This window comes from Halyomorpha halys, unplaced genomic scaffold (genome assembly GCF_000696795.3).
Source record: "Halyomorpha halys isolate HHAL.00 unplaced genomic scaffold, Hhal_1.1 Scaffold213.1, whole genome shotgun sequence".
NCBI lineage: Eukaryota > Metazoa > Arthropoda > Insecta > Hemiptera > Pentatomidae > Halyomorpha > Halyomorpha halys.
Window position 1 is genome coordinate 218,709 of NW_027116617.1, and position 22,184 is coordinate 240,892.

Below are 22,184 nucleotides of genomic sequence, written 5' to 3' on the forward strand. Positions count from 1 at the left end.
TATATATATATTGCTGTAATCCGTTCCACATATTTCCCTGACCCATGGTAATTATCTCAAGTCAAAATGATACCTAAACTCAAAAAACTGCCAGAATACTCATCATTGTACCATCCTATCTCTTTTACCCATCATGAGAAAAATCTTGGAAAAACACATTCTGAAACACCTATATGCTATCCTAGATTCTTATCATACAATTCCCGAAAACCGTTTTGGATTCCTAACATCCCACTACACTATCCAGCAATATCATCGTGTAGTGGATGTTGTCTTGTGGACATTGGAGTGTGGAATTGGTACTTCTAAAGATAGTATTCTCAGTTTCATCCTCTTCACAGTCAACAGCTGATATCTCAACCCATTTTAACACTATCCTCACCACGTATGCCGATGACAAATGTGTACTCTCAGTTAATAATAACCTGTTAATAGCAACTTAAACCATTAAATACCATATCAAAACCCTTGAAGAATGGAGTCAAAACTGGAGGATTATTATAAATCCTATCAAATCACCCTTTGTCATAAACCTATGGACTGCCTTACATTATTCTCTAATAATAATCCCACTTATCACAGTCGAACAGATTTGTTACCTTGGACTGAATCTGGATTAATGACTAAAATAGAATCCTCATACAAGACACGAAACTACATGTCGATTCTGACTTATAACACTTACTAAACAAACAGTCCAAGCTTCCAATCCATAAAAAAAGACTGATCTACATGACTATAAGGCCTATTATGTCTTATGGAGTGAGTTATAGGGCTCCAATAAAACTATCCCATACCTAATCCTTACAGCCCAAAATCCTTCGTGAAATCCTCAATTCTTCTTATTGTATCACAAATAAATTCATCCATAAAGACCTTAATGTTCCAAATGTAGCTGATCTAGCTCGAACCAGCCTTCATCCTTCCATTTTTAACTCCTTAACCATCCAAACATCATGACAATCATTCACTGGTGCTTTATGCCAAAAGCACTATATCCTCTTAAACATTTTATTTAAGGATCATATGATAAAGAACCATAAAAATGTTAATGAATAGTACCAATAGCTGCCAGTCAATATTATCAAAACTATTCGATAGTCAGAGCTATCCTACTATCACCAGACCTACTGATTAGCTAATCCACGATACTTATGTATCACAAAAAAATAAATAAATAAATAAAGACTAGTTTCTCATAAACTTATAATTAAATTGAGAATACAGTCTTTTAGGGTTTATAGGCTATTTTTTTTGTCCTTTTGAACTTAATATTTGGCCATAATGTGTGATAATGCATCAGTTTATCCCTACCTGCTACGTCTCTCGTTCATAACTGGGTCTCCAGGTTTCTTAAAAACACTTTTAGGACTGGACAATGGTGAAAGGCTCTCTGAAGTTGTAATATCAATAGAGAGCGGAGATTTACTAAGTATATAGTCACGATCTAAAAAAATAAAAAATAAAATGTCAAGTACTATAAAACAATATATCCTCCAATTTTAACTTATTCTTTGAACAAAGTTAATATTTTATGATTCAGACAAAAAAGACTAATCATACAAAAAAGATTTTATTTGCACAAGTGCTTGCAGTCATAAAATATTGCACTGTCCTTAAATAAATAAAGGTAATAAGATGATCAAAATTTAAGTTTAGTATATCATTGCATAGATCTAATCTCTATTAATACATTTTTGATGACTTGGGGAGTTAACTGTTGATGATGGGATGTATAGGGATTACAGACACTCAAACAAGGGAAAGTTCAAAAACTAATGTTCATGAGCTCTGAGCCAGACTGTAGTATATATAACAACCAACTTAGTAAGGAAGAATTAAAATTCCTGGGAACTAAAAAGGATTTGCAGGAACTTGAAGCCCGGAATAAGATATCAACTTTTAATTAGATTGTCAAAAAAAGGTTCTCTTCAAGGTTCTTTGACTATTATATCATCTAAAAAAATAAAACTTGTATAAGATTTTCTTTGTTATCAATGTCTTGAGTACAACTGAGTCTGCTCTTTATGCACATCAGTAGTTGGATCAGGGCATGCCCTAAAAACACTGATAGGACAAATTCCAAAAATTTGTGCCTTATCAGAAGCTTGTAATTCTTTAGAAACCCAGAAGATCAGTTAGAAAAGATCTAAATGGGTTACCAAACCTCAGTAATAATAATAAATCAAGATTGAAAAAGTCAAAAACAATTAATAAATCAAAAGCAACCAAATAATTAGCAAGCAATTAAGAAAAGAGTTAAAAAATTGTACTAACTTTTGAAAAATTACAGTAATAGTTGTCTTGTTTAAATATCCACATAATTAGCTTAAAATTAATTTAATTACATTATTTTCATTGAGTTTTTAAATTAAACATCAAATTGACTACTTTTTATATTCTTTAAAATGTCAGGATCATGTAAAAATTAAATTAATCAGTTGTGTTATGTTCTGTCACAAGTGATTCTCTTCACTAAAATTCATACCAGGTTTGATAAATCAATCACAAATTTCTCACCAAATGATGAAAGTAAAAAAATAATTAATGAATAGAATAGAATAGAACAACAAACCTTCTAAATGCGGATGCATAGGTGGTAGATGCTCGTGAATATGCACTGGTCGAGTTAATACTTCTCTACTTCCAGGCTTAAGGTGGTTCAGGTGTGAATCTTTAGGAATAGGATACTTGGGCACTTCTAATACAGAACTTGTCTCAACATAAGTCACATATTCTTCAAGTTCAGTAAGGGAGATACCCATATCTTTGAATGCCAAAGCTAAATGATTCATGTTGGGTTCCGTTTGACCATCTGTAATCATAAAACTATAATAATCTTCACAATGATACATACTCATTGGTAAGAGCACAATATAGGCATAGGTATAACTTTTAGTACAAAAGTTTTCACTAAAAAGTTCTATCTAAAACTTTAATATTAAAGTCCAACCTAAAACATATTTGGAAGAGCTTTTATTCTAAAAGTTAAAACGATAAAGTTCTTAGAGAACTTTTACAATAAATATTCTGATGTAAAAGGTCTCGTAAAACTTACTTTAGAATAAACGTACAATGGGTAAGTTCTTGCATAAACAACTAGATTTTAAATTTATTTAATGAACAAACTTTGAAACATATTTTATTGATAGGTATTCTCGCCTCATTTGTTATCATGGCTCCGGACATGGCATAAATATTTTTGAATGGTGAAGTTCTGAAAGCTCCTATATATACTACATATATATGAATTAAGAAGTTGGATACAGACCAGGATAGCACAGCTACAAATAGAAATATTTCAATTGGCAGTCTGAGGCCCATATTAATTAATAAATTCAAGCAATATTAGGGAATTGCGGGCTTCACAATACATATTTAATTACTTTTCTCTAAATGTCTCCTTTAAATATAATCAAAATTGATACAAATATCAGCTGAGGACAAATTAGAGACAATAGATCACAAGTGTCATTCTGACATGGTGGGTAAGCACGTACTCACTTTTATACAATGTTGACTTTGGTATAGGTTACATTACACAACACTCATAATAAAAAATATGGTACTTACATACCAAGCGGTTGACTAAATTTTTTACAGCTTTGCATTGTAAATACACTTCAGATTGGAGAAAATGGTTGATTATTATTGTAAGTTATAACCTGACACCATGAAATGATTCACATTTATGAGAATTTAGGCCAGGCCTCAACTGAAAAGAATCCATTAGAGGCTTTTGGATGCTAGGATGTCTTGATCAAGCATAGTGAGCAAAAGTCAATAGCTCTGATCCAAAGGAATAATAATAATAAATTAATTATCTATAATTACATATAATAAGATGATAATATAACCTATACTAAAGTCAACACTGCGTAAGTAAATATATGCACACCCACCAAGTTGGAGTGACACCTGTCACTTATACTCACACCAAATCCCAAATAACCAAGTTATTAAGCATTGAAGGCATAAGATGACAATTTCTCAACACAGATAACAATTACAAATGTTTCAACTTGTGTATTTTATAGATTACCGACTGTACACGTAATATTAAAATAACTACATTTTTTATTAAAAAAATCTCTTGAAAAGATTATTTGATTGATATAAACTTTCACATCAATATATTTGGTCACAAAAGTATACATTCACAGTTGACGAGCTTTTTTTTTTTTTTTTTTTTTAAAAACCGGCCAAGAAGCACCGCGGCCTCAGAGGGCCTATTGTACGCCGTCCCTCCTCTGCTCAAAACAGGCCAATTGCCTTTGCAAATCTGGATACTGTATAGGGATCCACAGTTTCGCAAAGTTTGAGATCCAAGATACAATCCTTACCAAAGATGAGGAATCGCGTTCTTGCCACTGCATCACATTTACACATGATGTGATAGGCAGTCTCTTCCTCCTTTCTGCAGAACCTGCAGATAGGGGACTCTGTCAGTCCCATTCTATAGAGATGTTTATTTAACTGACAGTGTCCTGTATATAGTCCTGTCACCCATCTTAGGATACCCCTATCCATATTTAGAAGGCAGTTGACGAGCTTACTCAGAAAATAATTTTAATTACTTGATAATATATGTATATGATTGAATTATTTTTGTAAATCCTGGTTCAATGTTCTTCTCACCATATTAAGACCTTAATCTAAACACTTATAGGATGTGTGATTAAGTTTCTTAGGATGATTCTAACCAGGTTATCTTTAAGTTGAAATAAATATAAAATTTCATAAGCATCAACAAAAAGTAACTAAACTAAGGCTGTTGTTATAATGCTTCATTATAGGAAGTTAATACTGTTGATAATCCTAAGTAGATCATGTATAATGACAATGAACATAAACTCTATAATCCATTAATGTACATGCATGGACAAAGAAAACTAATTGGCTATAAACCAATATTTAAAATTCTATAATATTATCATGCAAAAATATACCATAATCAAAATTAATGACAGAGAAATATTAAGTGAAAAAAAAATCTATCAAATCAAATGAATGGACCATTAGGATTATGACAATCTATAAACATAGAACACTATAACAATTAATTATATAATTAATACACTAATATAAATTAAAGAACTAAATTGAAAGTCAACTAATAGAGAATGGAACTTAGATTAATAAAACTGGTAACTACTCACATAGCATGGCATAATTGCTCGCAATTTTCGAAAGATTGAATATATATTCTTGAAGAATATCCGTCAAAATCTCCAGAGGGCTGGAGTGAATAGAAGTCCAGCCAATTATTTGGCATATTTGGGCCACAGACACACGTATAGCGTGTCTAGTATAGCTATCAACCATGGTTTGCGTTTGTAATAAAATTAGTCAAAATGTACAATAAATCAGTCAATTAAAAAACTACAACTCTTAATGTTTTAAGAAACAAAGCCGAAGAAGTTAGCTGAGTATAATGAAATAAAGCTTTGTTGACCAACAGTCACCTCCCCACCAGCCAACCATGATCTGTTATGGCGGCGCATGGGCAACTCCTTAGAGGTAGGAGTATAATGGAGGGGGTATGCTGTCAAATCAAGTGAAGCTAGATAGGCTGGCTTTACTGGGCTCCGAAGGTATGTTAGTACAGAGTGGGGGTCATACGAGACGTTATTATACTTGAATATTAAGCTGGGTTTTTTTATTTCTGTTAATTCTCTGCAAATTTTTTGTTGTTATATACATCATTATACCGTTTAGGAAGCACAAAGGGCAACCGTTAGAGTAGTAAGATCAGACATTTGATATTATTATCTTGACAAAGATGTAATGAATATTTAATTTAAATAATAAACCATTGTTTAATTATTTTCGGATTTTTTTATTATTGATGCATAACAAATGTTTCACGATCGTAATCCTTACCTCCACTATATATTTCATATATAGATAAGGTGAAAGTAAAAAAGCAACACCTATTTACTATTAAAAAAAAAAAAAAGTAGAGGATATCAAAACTTTATCACTAAGATCAGATTTTCCCCTCGTTTTAAATTTGAAATAAAATATATTTTGTGATTTCTTTAAATTAAAGAACAACTTTCGTCATTATATCAGGAACGATTATTTATTCATTTGTATCAAATTCTATATTTTAATGTTTTCCCAAAAAAGAAATTCATTATTCATAAACTGCACCGAGAAAGCATTAATTGAAAAATTTGCTAAGTTAATAAAAATTTAGTTTATCAAACTTTATATTCTGTCCCAACTTTTCATAAATTAAATATGTTTTAGGATCCTTGCTATTCGCATTTAAATACCTCTATTTGCATAGAACAGATATATATGGATAATTGATCGTAAGTTAATATGAAGGAGATGGTCGAAAAATAGTAATGAATGGTTACTATTATTGGTTATTCCTTTTTAACTGAGATATAAGCATGAATTTATCGAGAATGGCTAAATGAACTTTCATTGTTGCCTCTGTCTTATACATTCATCTTGTATAAATTGTATATTATAAAAAAGTTGGAAAGTAGGTATGTCTCATCTCGACGCAGTTTAATTTTACACGTCTGATTAAACAAAAAAAAATTAACTTGTAAAATGTTGGAATCTTTTGTAACCCCTTTAAATGTAGTATTTAACTAACAAATTTTCATGTACAATTACAAACTCTGAAGGAAGTACTTGGATGTGTTGATCTCCGTTCTTCTTGTACCTCCCCCCCCAGTCCATTATTGTAACCCCCGCTTTCAGCGAACCTGGCTCCCTTCCTTATAATACCATGTGCCAACAGAAGGGTATTTGTATCTGTTGGGTATATTTAGATTTAAGTCTTTACATATTTTAATCTGATTGTAAACAAATTTAGGTAGGATAAAAAAAAAATTACAAAGTGAGGATACCCTTCTCCTCCTTTGAAGGCAGTGAATAATAATATACATAGTGGATCAGTACATTCTAGTGCTATTTTTGGAAATGAATACTGGACTCTTATTTCACTTCTGTCTTCTCAGGATCTCTCCTTCCAGTACCTAGTATTCTTTCGTTAAGACCTACCGTGAATATCTGCAGGACTGCCTAAACCCTTCACGCCAGTAAGCGCTTTACCTTACGGAGTGAAGTTTCTATCCAGTGAGGATTTATGGCGAGTACCCATAAAACTGATTCTGTCAATTCATCTCCTCTCTAGCTACCTAATGTATGAACAAGGGCATACCCAAAATCAAAACTAAGGGGGGCAAGCCATAGCCAATCAGAGAGGGGCAAGCCATAATCAATCAGGTTGTTACATTTCAGCATGGAAAAGGTGAATGAAGCCAATATTTAAAGAAAACTATGCATAATTTAGCAGAGCTTTGTTAGATATTACAATTAGTATTTGCTTAAAAACAAAATTAGGTTTTATTAAATTAATAATTTTTGTCACTTTTAGAAGGGCAGCTGCCCTCTCCTGCCCACCGCTTGGTACACCCATGTGTATGCACATGCATTATCGATGCCTTCTGATGTAACGTATATCACATTTCCATTGGATTGAGAACTAGTTAATAATATAAAGTTACCTCGACCAGCCACACCGTAGCTCAGGGGTTAGGTGCAAATCAATCGATCTGAAGTCTGCGGGCAGTGCCGGGCTCGATTCCGAACTTGAAGTGTTGACCTTTTCATTAAGTAGCGGCCCCACAAAATGGAAAACTTAACCCCCATCCATAGTTATAATAGGTTGGTCACCTGGTAGATAACTAGGCAAACATCACCTTCGACGTGGATTAACCCCCGGAGAGCGAGGGCCCTATATCACTTTCGAAATATTAGCTTAAAACGGGATGGAGAGACTTTGAGATTGAGCAATATTTAAAAAGCCCCTAAAATCGAAAAACGGCATCAAACCCTCCACTCCCGCCCTCCTTGGTAGCCTTACTTATCTGACATTTCAAACGGACAATTATAGCGAGTAGGTTGATCGATGAACGACATGTCACAATCCCACAAGAGGAGATCGTAATACTAAAAAAAAAGGCCATCCTTCCCCGCCTGACCCGCCCCGCTTTTGTACTGTTTGTATTGGAAAATTTTATAAAAATAAAAGGTTATAGAGGGTTACTTTCAGAAACGAATTTATAATTATTTTAAATACAGCTGGTAAATTAGTAGCATTTGGCTATCCAACACAAAAATAAATTTTTGAATGGGTCTTAAGACTTCCTACCACATCAATCAAGTTAGCAACTGTTGAGGAAGCCTTTTTTTTTTTTTTTAATTATATTAAACCTACTTTTTCTTATTAGATATTGTTCATAATCTTTTCAAATTATAAAATTTATTATTGAGTATGAAAAAATTGATTTAAAAAATAATTAATAGGTTAGTACTTAAAGATTAATTTTTTATAAGTCCATAATAAAATTACTAACCAAGTTCTTTAAAATTTAAACTAGTTTAACCCTTTATTTTTTACGTACTAAAACCAATAAAACCTGAAAAGGTTTCGACATTAAGATTTTTTTTCACTTATTTTAATGAAAAGAAAGTAAGAGTGATTTTTTTCAATCTGTTTTATACCATAATTCCTTTACTTGTTTTTCTTAGTATGCCAGTCAATGATTTTTTGTAGGTTAAATAGGGTTGAAAACATTATTTATAACTTCCAAGATCTCTTTTTTGTTCAAAGGTTTTACTAACTCAGTTAATGATGAAACTTTGCATGATATCGGATGAATAAAAAGCAATAGGTAAGTATTAATAGCTCAGTACTTACAGGAAAAATGGCGGACCCATATGTTTTGTAGTCGATTACTTGACACCATAATGAGATAACGTGTTTGTTTTCTTCACATTTAAGAGAATTTATGTGAAAAATGGAAAACAAAAATTTTAACTAAGGTTATTAGTAAAATTCCTTTATGTAAAATAATATTACATGAAATGTGTATCCACAATTAACATTATTTCAGCAGCGAAAATTCCCTAATACCATTCAACTGTCGATTTCCGCCCACTACGCTCGCTCCAGAAATAATCGACCCCTCTACAGAGCCTTTTTAGTTGAGGTCGGGGCCTTGCAAAGGATCTGGACTCTTGCTTGTTAAGGCCTCACAGCTTAAAATGATCTTTTGTAAATTTATTTATATGGCGAGAGAGCGTTGCGAACGGAACTTAACAGTTGTAATCTCTTCAAAGAAGTAATAATTTTAATTACCACTAATATTTTCATCAATTTTTAATTGAATACCATAACATAGCCTGTGGTATCCAGACTATGTCCCTCCAGACTCCTTTTCAATGAAGTTAATTATAATACGTTTTTCAATAGGACGATTCCTATAAGGGATCGGTACAAATATATCAAGAAATATATCTGAATTAAATAAACAAAAGAAATAAATACTATTTCTGGAATCCCCACCCGCCTTAGAAAAACGGTTAAACAGAAAAGTACCACTTAATACCGATACTAAAATTTGAGTAGCGAAAATTGATATTTAAAAAAAAAAATTAAATAAACCAACAAAAAAAAAAAGTGTTCAAGCGTATCAGGGGCAACCAAAATAATAAAACAAACAAGGTGAAAATGTCAAAGATATATTGATTTGATTAATTTGTTTCCTATCTTAGTATTAAACCTTTTATTCAATGAAATTGTTAATAAGTTTTGTTTTAAGGCAATCCACGTCAAAGGTTATTTTTGCCTAGTTATCTACAGGTGAACAACCTATTTTAACCATGATTGGGGGTCAAGATTTTCATTTTGTGGGACCGCCACTTTATAAAAAAAAATCCACACCCAAGGCTAGATTCGAAATGGAACCGCCCGCAGAGCTCAGAACGATAGACTTGTGCGAAACCCCTTAGCTGCGGTGCGGCCATAAGTTTCTTTCTTTTTTTTTTTTTTTTTAGCTCCTAATTTATTTATTTTAAAACAATTACAACATGCAATTTACTTAACCTAAGATTATATATACATTACATCTTCTATTGTCGGATGGCATTTTAAGGTAAGGCACATTGTCCGCTGATGGCGGGTTAACCGAGGTGGCTTGATAGCCGGGGGCTCACATACAATGGGGAAGGACCATTCCGGCTGGTCATAATAAGTTTGATATGTTCCAGGCATTATTAATAAGTTTTCTACTTTATTTTCTTAATTTTTGAGTAATTAGATTAATTTTTCTTTAGTTCGTAATCATAAGTCTTTTTAGTAATAAATAGTAATGCCTTAATAAGTTCTTAGCCATACATCACCATTTATCCACTACGTCGCAACGACTTGCACAGCTTTTGAAGCCCTCAGACAACGGTTCCCAAAATTTTTTTTTTACACTCTAGACGAGTTGAAATAAATTTGCGGCACAATTATCCTTAGAGCCATTAAATATGTAGAAAAAAAATGAAAAGTGCATACTGAAATGCACGGTACATTTGCTATATTAATTATTTTCTTTATTTTGCAATATTTTCAGAAAATGGCATTCGACACCCCTGGCAGACGTTTCAGGCACCTAATTTGGAAACCTCTTACCTAAAGAACACGCTCCAGTGGAAGACAGATATTTCCCCTTCCATAGGAAAGATCACTAATAAAAGGGTAAAATGGGTCATGTAGATATAGAGATGGCAACCTATTTTGTCCCTAATTAGTAATGTCCACTGTAAAAACTTTTCGTAATCAATATATCATCTTGTCTGAAAGTAACTGTCTTCCGCTCTGTTCTTCACCATGGCTAGTCATACAACAGCTCGTAAACTTCCAATACCAATTGGGAACGTGTTGGACCATTCACTTTTTGCAATTGTCGAAGATTAGCCTTCACGTACCAAAACGAATTACTGTACGAATAAGAATGGTGGCAATAGAAACCTCTGCCGCGGACAGAATATAGAATTGAGATTCAAAATATTACTGGATAAGACAATGTACCGGAGAGGGGCGTATCTGCTACAACTTTTTGGAGGGAGGGGAGCAAAATCAAAAAATTTCCCAACTATTTTGACCATATTTTCCAAATTACCAAAGGTCTAGGAAGTATTCCCTGATGATACTCTTTCTGCAAACATGCCTCAATTTAATCCTTAATTCAAATCATTCCTGACCACTAGTTTAGATTTAGAACATCCCATTCTACTATACAATAGTGTCATCGTGTGGAGGACGTCATGTCTTCCACATTGAAGCGTGGGGTGTACTGTTCGGGAGTCTTTCACAAAGTTGAACAAGCTTTTGACGAGTCTGGCACCCAGGACTGCTCTATGAACTTCGTCAATTTCTTTACCCTACATATTTCCTATTAATCCGATCTTATTTTTCTGAGAGAACCTTTTAAGTTAACCATAATATAGCCAACTCATCCCTCTTTTCTCAGTTCGCTGGTGTTCCTCAAGGTAGTATCTTGGGTCCCATTCCCTATACTGTTTATACCAGCTGATAATTCAACCCTCCCTAACAACAAATGCTGATACCACATGTTTATTGTCTGTAAACAATGACCCTACTACTACTGCGTCACAAACTCTGCAGTCACTTGTATTATACTCTAAGGCACCAATGTCTCTTGTCGATACTTGTAATATTATTCTAAACGGAATAGTTCCAGAATATTGTTATTGTCATTCACACGCTCTATAATTGCTAATTTACTTTCACTCACCAATATATGGAATGTGCTGCATGGCTAAAAAAAAAAGTGGTGAGAGGCTGATATAACAAATTTAAGACAGACCATGATTGAGATGTTACAATAAAATGTTCGATAAAATCGACTGACCAATGTTATATACTGAGAGCAATGTTATATAATCGATTTTAATTAAACTTGGTAAATCAATTTACAATTAAATGTTCTTTAATTTCAGCTAGGTCTTTTATCCTCATTGAAATAGTCTGTAAGGTGACAGGGTTTGAATAACTTATTTTCAAAATGGCTTCCTTTTACGTACCTTAACTTTAATTTGTTTGACATAACTAACCATCTGACATTTTCATTAGCAATGGAAAATAAATTAATATAGACTATGAAATGATTTGATATTTGACTTAAGACGACAAGAGAGAAAATATTTTTTCCAAGTTGAAAACACATTGCTGGAAATAAGAGTAGTAATATAGACTATTACATACCATTGTAAAGCCAAAGTTCTTAGAAAAAAACAATATTTAATATATAAAGTCAAAGAAAGTATTGAAGAGTAAAAATGCATAAATAAAAGGTCTGTTTTAACACGCTTTTGACTGAAACTGATTAGGGTAATCACAGTGTGTTTTTCCTTTTCACCAGTCTGATAACTATTTTCTAAAAATATTCTATTACTAAAATTTTGCAAGAAGAAATATTATTAAAAGTGCTTTTCTGAAAACTATTGAAGTTGGAGCTAGTCAACCTGTCAACTGAAAAGCTTATTTGGAAAATTAGTACGGGAATGTATCGCCACAGAGAATAATAAAGAAATATCTATTATGAAACAAGCAACATTTAATTTCAGCTCAAAGTAGGGTGAGTAAGTAAAAGGCATGTGTTGCCTACACCACACCAGATTTTTAAAATTAGATACAAAACCATTAATTTTTAAAAATGTAGGAATTTCATTACTTTGGACACAGAAGCAGCTGCAGCTGTTTTAATTTTATTAGAATTAACGTGTTAATTCTAATTTTTTAGAATTAATTATTGCATGTCAATCACAAAAGAAAATTATTCATGACAGACTGTATATTTAGCCAAAGAATAATTAATTTTCTTATTATTTATAATTACCAGTTCTCATTCATTTAACACTTAACAGCAAACATACACAATTTACCAAGTTACAGAATAATGTTGCAATATTACATTCATTCTGAATAGACCCAAAATGGATGGCATGCACACCTTTTGTCCTAACCGTTTAAATAATTTGAATTTAAAATATACATCAGTTACATAAAGTTGTCTGGGTAATTATCACTGCCAACTTTACCACATAAACATTTAAAAACTTGCATATAATAGTTTTTATATGCATAATATACAATATAAATATAAATACCTTTTATAAGTTTTTATATTTTATAATAGTTTTTTGGAGTATAAAAGGAGAACAGGTTTTAAAAGAATGAAAAGAAAACTCCCTAAAGGACTATATTTGGTCACCTTAGCAATGTACATACCATGAAATTATAGTATCTAATAGACCAGGAATGAAAGTGGGGTCTGTTATTTTCTATAGATCCCTTCTTTAAGTCTCCATCCTTTTTTATTACATTAAGAAATCCTCACAATCACCTCCCTCTGTGCTAACAGTGCTACTAAATTACAGTAGCACTAGCCCCTCAATGGAGAAAGCTTTGATTATTTTATAAAATATAGGAATAATAAGGAGAAAACAGGATTATTAAACAGCTACAAAATGTTTTGACCACCAACTGGAATGATAACAGTTCCTAGCTCCTGAGTAAAATATATGCCCTGTCTACAGAAAGCGAAAAATCTTTGTATGTAGAACTGGTTAGAAATCTCTCTGTTGCCATGAGCGCATGGAAAATATCTTTCCAGCAAACTAAAATATTTTTAGGCTTCCAATACTTTGTTTAAATAACTTAAAGCAGAAGTAAATAACTAAGAAGTACTACGTGTAGTAATAGTTTCAGAAAGGGAATAACAAATCAAATATTCTTTTTACATATGTGTCTGCACATCCATTAGTATTTAACAAAAAAGGAGGAATAAACTTAAAAAAGGAGAAAATACTTCAATATCATATATTTCATTAACATATCGTATTAATGATGATTACCTAGAAATTTCATATTGAAAAAATAAAATGAAATCAATAAGAAAAACATAACAATTATACCTTGCTCACATTAACAACTGTAAATGTGTGCTGATTCAACACAAATGCACAATTTAGAAAAGGAATGTAAAAATGAAATAATAAACAACAATGATATTCTAGAATTACACCTAGAATATACAGATATTGATATATATGCATCTGAACAGAATCATTTTAATGTCACCCAAGGATGGCTAAAAATATATTTAAATAAAAGAAAACTTCCTAGTTAGTTACACTATAATGAATATTTCAAATAGTATTCTGAGGTGATATTTTAATAAAAAATAAATTAATCTTACTTTTATGAAATCTTGGCCACGATAGTTTGTGAATAATTCAATAATTTTATCACTTTTGACTAAATTACAATAATACATAATTAGGTTAACAATTATATATATATAAATATTTTTTTATATAATAACAAGTAAAATAAATACGATTACTTAATATTCTTTTAGTTTCCTTTTATGAGCCATCCTGTGAGGTATCACATAATACATACATATTACTTTAATTATACACTATAATTATTATAGTGTGTATATATATTTCTTTAAATACAAACCTATTTTCATACAAAAAATTATACCTCTTCATGTTATGAGTAAATTATAAGAATGTGAAAGAATTTCACACATTTAGAACAATGATGTAGTCTATGACACATTTTAAATCACAAGTCTTAACAGATCATAAAAAAGGTCTTCCATTCATGTATAGTGCTCTAAATCCTCCATTCAAACTGCAAATTTTAGGAAAGCCACTCTTCAGAAGAAAACTACAAAACTGGACCAAACAAACAAATATTAATTTTTTTCACAGTTATGATAAAAAGTTAATTATAAGATAATTAGAAGTATCCACCAAATCTAAAAAATAAAAAAATGGATGGCTATCTATGGACCTATTTGGATCGTATGATGTTTTCATCAAAATAATTGAATATGTCCTTTAAGATGTCCCTTCGTTAAAAGAATAATCACAATCGCAAACCAAGAATCATCCAAGTTAGCTATGACGCAGCATGGGAGGAATGAAATCGTCAAGTATACAAAAATAAATATATTTTATTCATATTTTTTAAATTGTGAATTTTATAAGCATATTTTTCACCTGATAATTTTCAAACATCTTTAATATACAATGAATCGATGGCTAAAGCTCTTAAAGTGGATTCAGGTGTTTTTATTAGTGTCAAAAATAATTAAAAGCCTCAGTGAGAAGCTAATTGGAGAGATAATAAAAATACAAATTTACATTTGTTTATAATAACTAAAAAATAAAATATAATCCTCTATATTCACAACTTAGGGATAAAAAAATAAATAAATACAAACAGTAATAATCCTAATTAATACTATGTATAATAATAATACGGTCCAATGAACACAAAGCAAGTAACACCAACAATCTTTCCCTAACTACTTCCTTACACTGAAACTCATCAAAACCCAATCTTCAATCTCAGACCTTAAGAATCTTATCTCAGTTTCAGTCAGCCTCTAAGAAGTTTAAATAATCTGTGTTGATACAACACTGATTATCCAATAAGTTATTATACAATGTAAAAACTTTATATGCCCATCTTAGTTGTGTGTAAAGCTGAATTTCAATTATATTATGAGAGTGCGTGAGGATGTAGAAGGGAGGGCGGAGAAATATGTCTTGATGATACTGTTCGACATATCCTCTGCCTTCGATAGTGTTTGGTGGCCGCGCGTACTCCAGCGGTTGCAAGAGTTCGAGACCCCCGCAACTTATACTCTCTCGTGAGTGGTTACCTAAGTAACAGAAGTGTAAAGATCAGGGGTAGCTATTCAGAGGTCGAGAGAAGGATCGAGAGAGGCTGCCCGCAGGGTTCGGTTCTCGGATTGGACCTGTGGAAGTTGGTGTTTGATGAGTTGTTGGGGGAACTAGAAGATAGAGGGTTCCTTGCCACGGCCTATGTCGATGACCTGGCAGTCATCGTGGCCAGGAATAGCAGAGCCAGATTGAAGAATGAAGCAGAGAGATGTGTCAGTCTGGTTGGAGAGTGGTGCGTGAGGAGAGGGTTAAGTATGGCCGCAGCTAAGACTCAGGCCATACTCCTCAAGCCATAAAAGGCTCCACGGACAGGGCTCACCTTATCACTCTGGACATACAGGGAGAGAAAGTGAGGCTGGGTGAGAAGGAGACATACCTTGGAGTGAGGATGAGGAGAGGCTTTGACGCCACCCCTCACCTGGCATACCTGAGGGATAGGGTGACTCTGTCACTTAACGGGGTGAGCAGTATAGGGGGTGCTTTCTGGGGCCTCAGGTACCCCGCTACGATGACTATTTACAAAGGAGTGGTCTTGGGTATTCTAAGGAAAGAACATCGACTCCTGGTACCGACGTGTGGAGTCCCGGAAACTGCAGAGCATGTGGTATTGGACTGCACCGAGATGGAAGGACACCGTGCCAGGTTGTCGAGAAAAAGTGGGATCTTTGCCCTCGCCGAGTCGGACTTCCCTCTCCTGATGGAGGAGGAGAACTACCCATACTTCAGGGAATTCATCTACGGTTGGAGGGAAGTGGTTGGGCCAACGCACTTTACATTGGGAAGGGCTCGGCCGCCCGAGGTCGGCGAACCACCTATGGAAGATGAAGATGACAGGGACGAAGCAGGCTGAGACCAGGAGGGCTGGACTAGGCTGCGTACTGGAGGTGACAACCGGACGGTTGCGGACCAGGCGTATTGGACGTACCGGACGGATGCTGGTTGATAAGGTGTAGCCCCATCTTAAGGCACTCAACCGAGTGCTGGGCTGCACCACGTTTTTAAAATAATTATTGTACCCAAAAATTAAATGGTTCCACCAAATAATTTTTTAAATATTTATGAAAATAAAGATTAAAAAAGAAAAAAAAAAGATATTTATTGGCAGCAGTGGCATGCGCAATCCCAACACACTACCCCACTTTTGCCGTACTCCGTATGGCAGCAATACCAGGTAGGGGGAACAAAAAAAAAAAAAAAAAGTGGCTCTGGAGGACGGGCTGTTGATGGACCCAGAAGAGAGCGATCCTGGAGGTCTGGCCTCTGGATATGTGTCCGCGGCAGGGACTGGGGGGCCCACTGCTCCTCGGACCTCCGCTGGGGCGGAGACTGGGGGTGGTGGTGTCTCGCTGTGATGTGACCGCTCATAGGGAGGTGACACTTGCCTCTGGTTATCTCCCCTATGAAGAGGCCATTCCAACGGTGGCCTTGAGGATGGTGGATGAGCAGGCTGGGAAGGATGAAATAGTGGCTTCCATGGATGCCAACACCCATCACTGGCTCTGGGGGAGCACAAACACCAATCAGAGAGGTGAGTCTCTTTTAGAGTATCTTTTAGGGCATGACTTAGAGGTCCTCAACAGAGGTAGCAAGGCTACCTTTGTCAATAGGGTGAGAGCGGAAGTCATAGATATAATCATAGCCACTCGTCGAGTAGGTCCCATGATTAAGAACTGGCACATCTCGGATGAAGAGTCATGCTCAGATCATTGGTATATTAGATTTGACTTAACAACATGTGATATGACCGAGTCGGTGTACAGGAATCCAAAGTTGACGAATTGGGATTCCTACTGTACCCAACTCGAGGAAGAGGTCAAGAGTTGTCAAGGAACAATCAGGAACACCTGGCAGCTTGAATGCCTTAACACATCCCTAACGGACGCGATCATAAGATCCTACACTGATAATAACAGTGTATGCAGGATCCAAATCAACAGGAATACAACCTGGTGGAATGAGGAACTGGCTAGGCTGAGAGGACTCACGAGGAGACTCTTCAACACAGCGAAAAAAAACAGGCTGTTGGGACACCTACAAGAGTGCACTAACTGACTACAATAGGGCTGTGAGGAAGGCCAAAAGAGGGGCGTGGAGGAGATAGTGCAATGATGAGAATGATGCTCCTTCATGTTCAGAATCAATAGGATTCTATCCAGGGACTCTGAAAGGGGAGTGTTGGGTGCTGTTGAGGTGGAAGGGGGGTTCACCAACTCTGAGATGGGAACCCTGGAGGCTCTGGTACGCTCACACTTCCCTGGGTGTGTACTGATAAAAAATGACACAATTCCCACTATAGAGAGCTACATTTGCAGTAAAGATAAGTGGGTCAACTAGGCAAATAGGATTGTCAACTCTGGCAGGGTTGAGTGGGTAATTAAATCCTTTTCACCCTTTAAATCAGCCAGCACGGATGGAATTTTTCCGGCCCTATTACAAAAAGGCCTAACGGTCTTGAAGCCATATCTCCTAGCATTGCTCAGGGGGAGTTTGGCACTGAGTCACATTCCTTGTAGCTGGAGAGTGTCAAAGGTGTGTTATATACCCAAACCAGGGAAAGCTTCATATGACAACCCCAAGGCATATAGACCTATCTGTCTGACATCCTTCTTAATGAAGACACATGAGAAGGTTCTGGACAGACATATTAGGGAGGTTAGGGACATATATAATGCTGGTAGAGAGACCACTACATAGCGCTCAATTTGCCTATCAATCAGGGAAATCCTGTGAGGATGCTTTACACCATTTAGTATCCAGGATTGAAAAGAGTTTGGCCTGTAAGGAGATTATGGCAGGTTTCTTCATTGACATTGAAGGCGCCTTTGATCCTACTCCTTACAGAACCATGGCAAGACCCATGGAAATGAAAGGGGTGGGACAGCTTACTTTCAACTAGATCAACGCGATCTTGGAAGGAAGATTGCTCAAGTCAGAGCTAGGACACACTAAGATGTGGATGAAGCCCGCTGGTGGCTGTCCGCAGGGTGGAGTGCTATCTCCTCTCCTGTGGTGTATGGTGGTGAAAACCTTACTTGTTAGATCCAATAAGGCAGGTTTCTACTCGCAGGGATATGCTGATGATATCGCTGTGCTGATAGGAGGCAAATTCCCGGGAACTATCTCAGGGCTGCTTCAAACATCGGTAGACCTTATGAATGGATGGTGCCAGGAATATGGTCTGAGCATCAATCCTCAAAAGGTCAGTCTTTGTGTCTTCACTAACAGACGGAACATTGCAATTAGGTCGCTGTACCTTAACAGTGAACGATTGGGATTCTGCAGTGAAGTCAAACATCTCGGCTTTACTCTTCATAGTAAACTGAAGTGGCAACTCCATGTTGAAAGGACCAGTATGAAGGCATTGAGGTGTCTCTGGGCATGTAAAGGAGCTGTAGGCAAATCCTGGGGTCTTAAACCAAAAGTTATATATTAGTTGTACATGGCAGCGATAGGACCCATTGTTCTATATGCTGCTATTGTATGGTGGCACAGGGCTATGACCAGGAAATCCCAAGCTTGGCTCAGGAAACTTCAGAGACTGGCATGCCTCATGATAATGGGTGCCATAAGCACTACTCCTTCTGCAGCAATGGAGGTTCTTCTGAACATTAAACCTCTACATATAAAGATTGAAGCCCTTAGCTCTGCACATAGGCTTATAAAACTAGGAACGAACTACCATTTCCTAACTTATGAAGGACATGGCAGACTGTTCAGGAGGATACATTCTGATCATCAGGAGAAGAAATACAAGAACACTTACTATAGTGTAAGGGTTGAAGGGTCAACCCCACACAAGCCGTACAATGGGATAAACTGCTACACAGACGGATCTTTAATGGAACAAGGATCTGGAGCAGGAATATGGAGGATGGATATGCCTAATCAAGGCACATCCATCTCGTTAGGAAAACACACCACAGTATTCCAGGCTGAGGTGTATGCAATAAATGTTTGTGCCCAGAATTTAATAAAAGAGGGCATGAGGGAAAGGCTAATTACGATTTACACGGATAGTCAGGCAGCCATTTATGCGCTGGATAACTATGTAACCCTCTGCAAATTGGTGGAGGAGTGTAAGGCTAACCTGAACTCTCTCTCCTTGGCCAACAAGGTGCGGTGCCTGGACATAAAGCCATTAAAGGAAATGAGCGAGCGGACTACCTAGCAAGGAGAGGATCTGAGTATGTTCCTCTCACACCTGGCCCTATATGTAGGATTAGTCTCAGCCATGCGAAGAGGCACATCAAAAAGATTGCTGAGAGCAAGTTTGGGTTACTCTGGAGAAATACCAGAGGAATGGAACAATCAAAAATGTTCCTCAAGGGATCCTGCCCGAAAAGAAGTAACTGTCTTCTTAATATGGATAGGAGTATCTTAAGATGGGTGACAGGTCTATACACAGGACACTGTCAGCTAAATAAGCATCTCTATAAAATGAGACTGATAGAGTCCTCTATCTGCAGGTTCTGCAAGAAGGATGAAGAGAGTGCTTACCACATCATTTGCAGATGTGATGTAGTGGTAAGAACATGATTCCTCATCTTTGGTAAGGATCGTATCTTGGATCCCAAACTTTGCGAGACAGTGAACCCTTATACAGTGTCCAGATTTGCAAAGGCAGTTGGCATGTTTTGAGCAGAGGAGGGATGGCGTACAATAGGCCCTCTGTGGCCGCAGCGCTTCTTAGCCGGAAAAAAAAAAATCTTTAAAGCTATTAAGGTTCTCAGGGCGATATTTCTGCAGTATCTGAAGAGGCTGGATGTAAATCTGAACTCCAGAAAGCGAAATTAATCCAAGAGAACCTGAGAATTTATATTTAAAATACTGACAGGATCGTTAGCACAAAGGTTCAGAACTACAACGGTAAGTAGCTTTCAGTAGCTACTTGATGTAATTGAAACAATGCATGAGAAATTGAAGGAAAAGGAAATTTGAAAATGTCTCTACCCTTGTTCAAATGGCTGTAAAAGAGACGCTCGCTTCTCCGAGTGTCCATTCATATATTAGCCAGATTATTGTTGAGCAGTCTGTGCCAAAACTCATGGAAGGATTCTCTAACCAGCGACTTGTAGCTGTAGAACAACAGGGAAATAAAAGAAGCAGCGGCTGAAGGCCCCAGTGATATTTTATCTGATCCTACGTCTTTCACTGAGGTCAAAAGGAAAATAAATAAGAAAAAAGTTAAAAAATCAGCTTCAGCTGAAGGAATAAAACCAATAAGCGAGCAAACTCAATCCAAGCATGTTACGCTGAACGATTCCGCGGCGCACACAAAACCCAAGACTATAGCAGATATTGTTAAATCCTTACCATCCAAGCCTACCCTGAATCCGAAGCAAACTTATGTCACTATCAGTGGGGCCGGTAAGACCGCAGTTGATATCATAAATGGATTACCATCCACAACAGAAATTGGCATGAAAGCAGCAATCGTCCGTGCGACCAGGTCGGGTTCATTTCGTTCGGGTTCGGGTTCTTTTGGTTCACTTGGATGACAGTTCTAAGCTAAAAAAGTCATTGGGTGGCAAGAACTTCGCGACAAAGGACTACAAGCTAAGATAGCTCTGAGGAGGAAGCCTAGGATTGAGGTGAGGGGTGTGCTTCACTCCTGGAATCCAGACGAACTAGTTCGATTTTTGTGGGGAAGAATAACCGAGAAGTCAGTCCCCACTCCTGTGGTAATTGATGATCTTCGGCCGCTCTTCTCCACTGTGACTAGGAATGGCTTTACTAAGAACTGGGCGCTAGAAGTGCACCCTATGGTAAGGTTCCAACTTTTAGAAATGGGAAGTGTCAATGGAGGATGGTGGTCGATGACCTTTAAAGATCACCTCTTTGAGTGCCAGGGCTATGGACATACCAAGGCCACATGTAAAGAGGCCATGGGAACTTGGTCGCGGGGTTTAGCCTCACGTCAAGAATTATAGCTCTGAGCAGTAGAGATAGGAGGCCCAGGGCTGCTATCAAAGTCAACTACCCAAATCTTGATGTGATGGATCTGAGACAATACACCATGGCGGATTGTGCGGCATGCTACATCAGGTGGGGCAGCGTTGCTTTTACTCTGGTATCTCTATACATACCTGAAGGAAACATGATAGAAGAAAGCATCTCCGCCATGGAAGCGATCACTGCTAGCAATAGAAACGTGATCATCTGCTCAGATACCAACTCTTGGAACAAGGTCTGGGGATCCAATCAGACTGATAGGAGGGGTGCTAAACTCGGGGAGTTCATTGCGAGAAGCCAGCTTGTCGTTATAAATAATCCCTCCACTGGCACAAGGATCTCTGGACCAATGGGGGAAAGCTGGATAGATGTGACTCTAGCCTCACCGACGTTGATAAGATACATTATTGATTGGACCCTCAGATCTGAGACGAGTTCCAACCACAAAGGTCTGTCTTTTGATGTATTATATGAGACGATATGTTCCCATGGCATCGACAAAAGGTATGTAACACGTGGAATCAATTGGAATGCCTTTCGAAGTATGCTGGAGGGATAGAATGTCGACGAGGACTGGACAGAGGCTGAATCGGCAAATATGGATGACCTGGACTATAGTTTCCAGGATTACCGATGCTATCCGA

At 36.2% G+C, this 22,184-nt stretch overlaps 2 protein-coding genes across 2 annotated transcripts in view; both read right to left on the reverse strand.

Moving 5' to 3' along the window:
* Taf3 (TBP-associated factor 3) overlaps positions 1–5,481 on the reverse strand; it is a 36,395-nt gene extending 30,914 nt beyond the window's left edge. Inside the window, exons 1-3 of the mRNA XM_067053333.1 lie at positions 5,160–5,481; positions 2,576–2,815; positions 1,315–1,447 (exon numbers count right to left, since the gene is read on the reverse strand). Coding sequence (XP_066909434.1) covers positions 1,315–1,447; positions 2,576–2,815; positions 5,160–5,325 — 539 coding nt within the window. The 5' untranslated portion in view covers positions 5,326–5,481. The remainder of the gene's footprint in view (positions 1–1,314; positions 1,448–2,575; positions 2,816–5,159) is intronic.
* An 8,207-nt stretch (positions 5,482–13,688) lies between these two features.
* The window catches only part of LOC106679654 (TBC domain-containing protein kinase-like protein), a 66,447-nt gene continuing 57,951 nt past the window's right edge, over positions 13,689–22,184 (reverse strand). Inside the window, exon 15 of the mRNA XM_014418928.2 lies at positions 13,689–14,571. Within this exon, the coding sequence (XP_014274414.1) occupies positions 14,476–14,571 (96 nt within the window). The 3' untranslated portion in view covers positions 13,689–14,475. The remainder of the gene's footprint in view (positions 14,572–22,184) is intronic.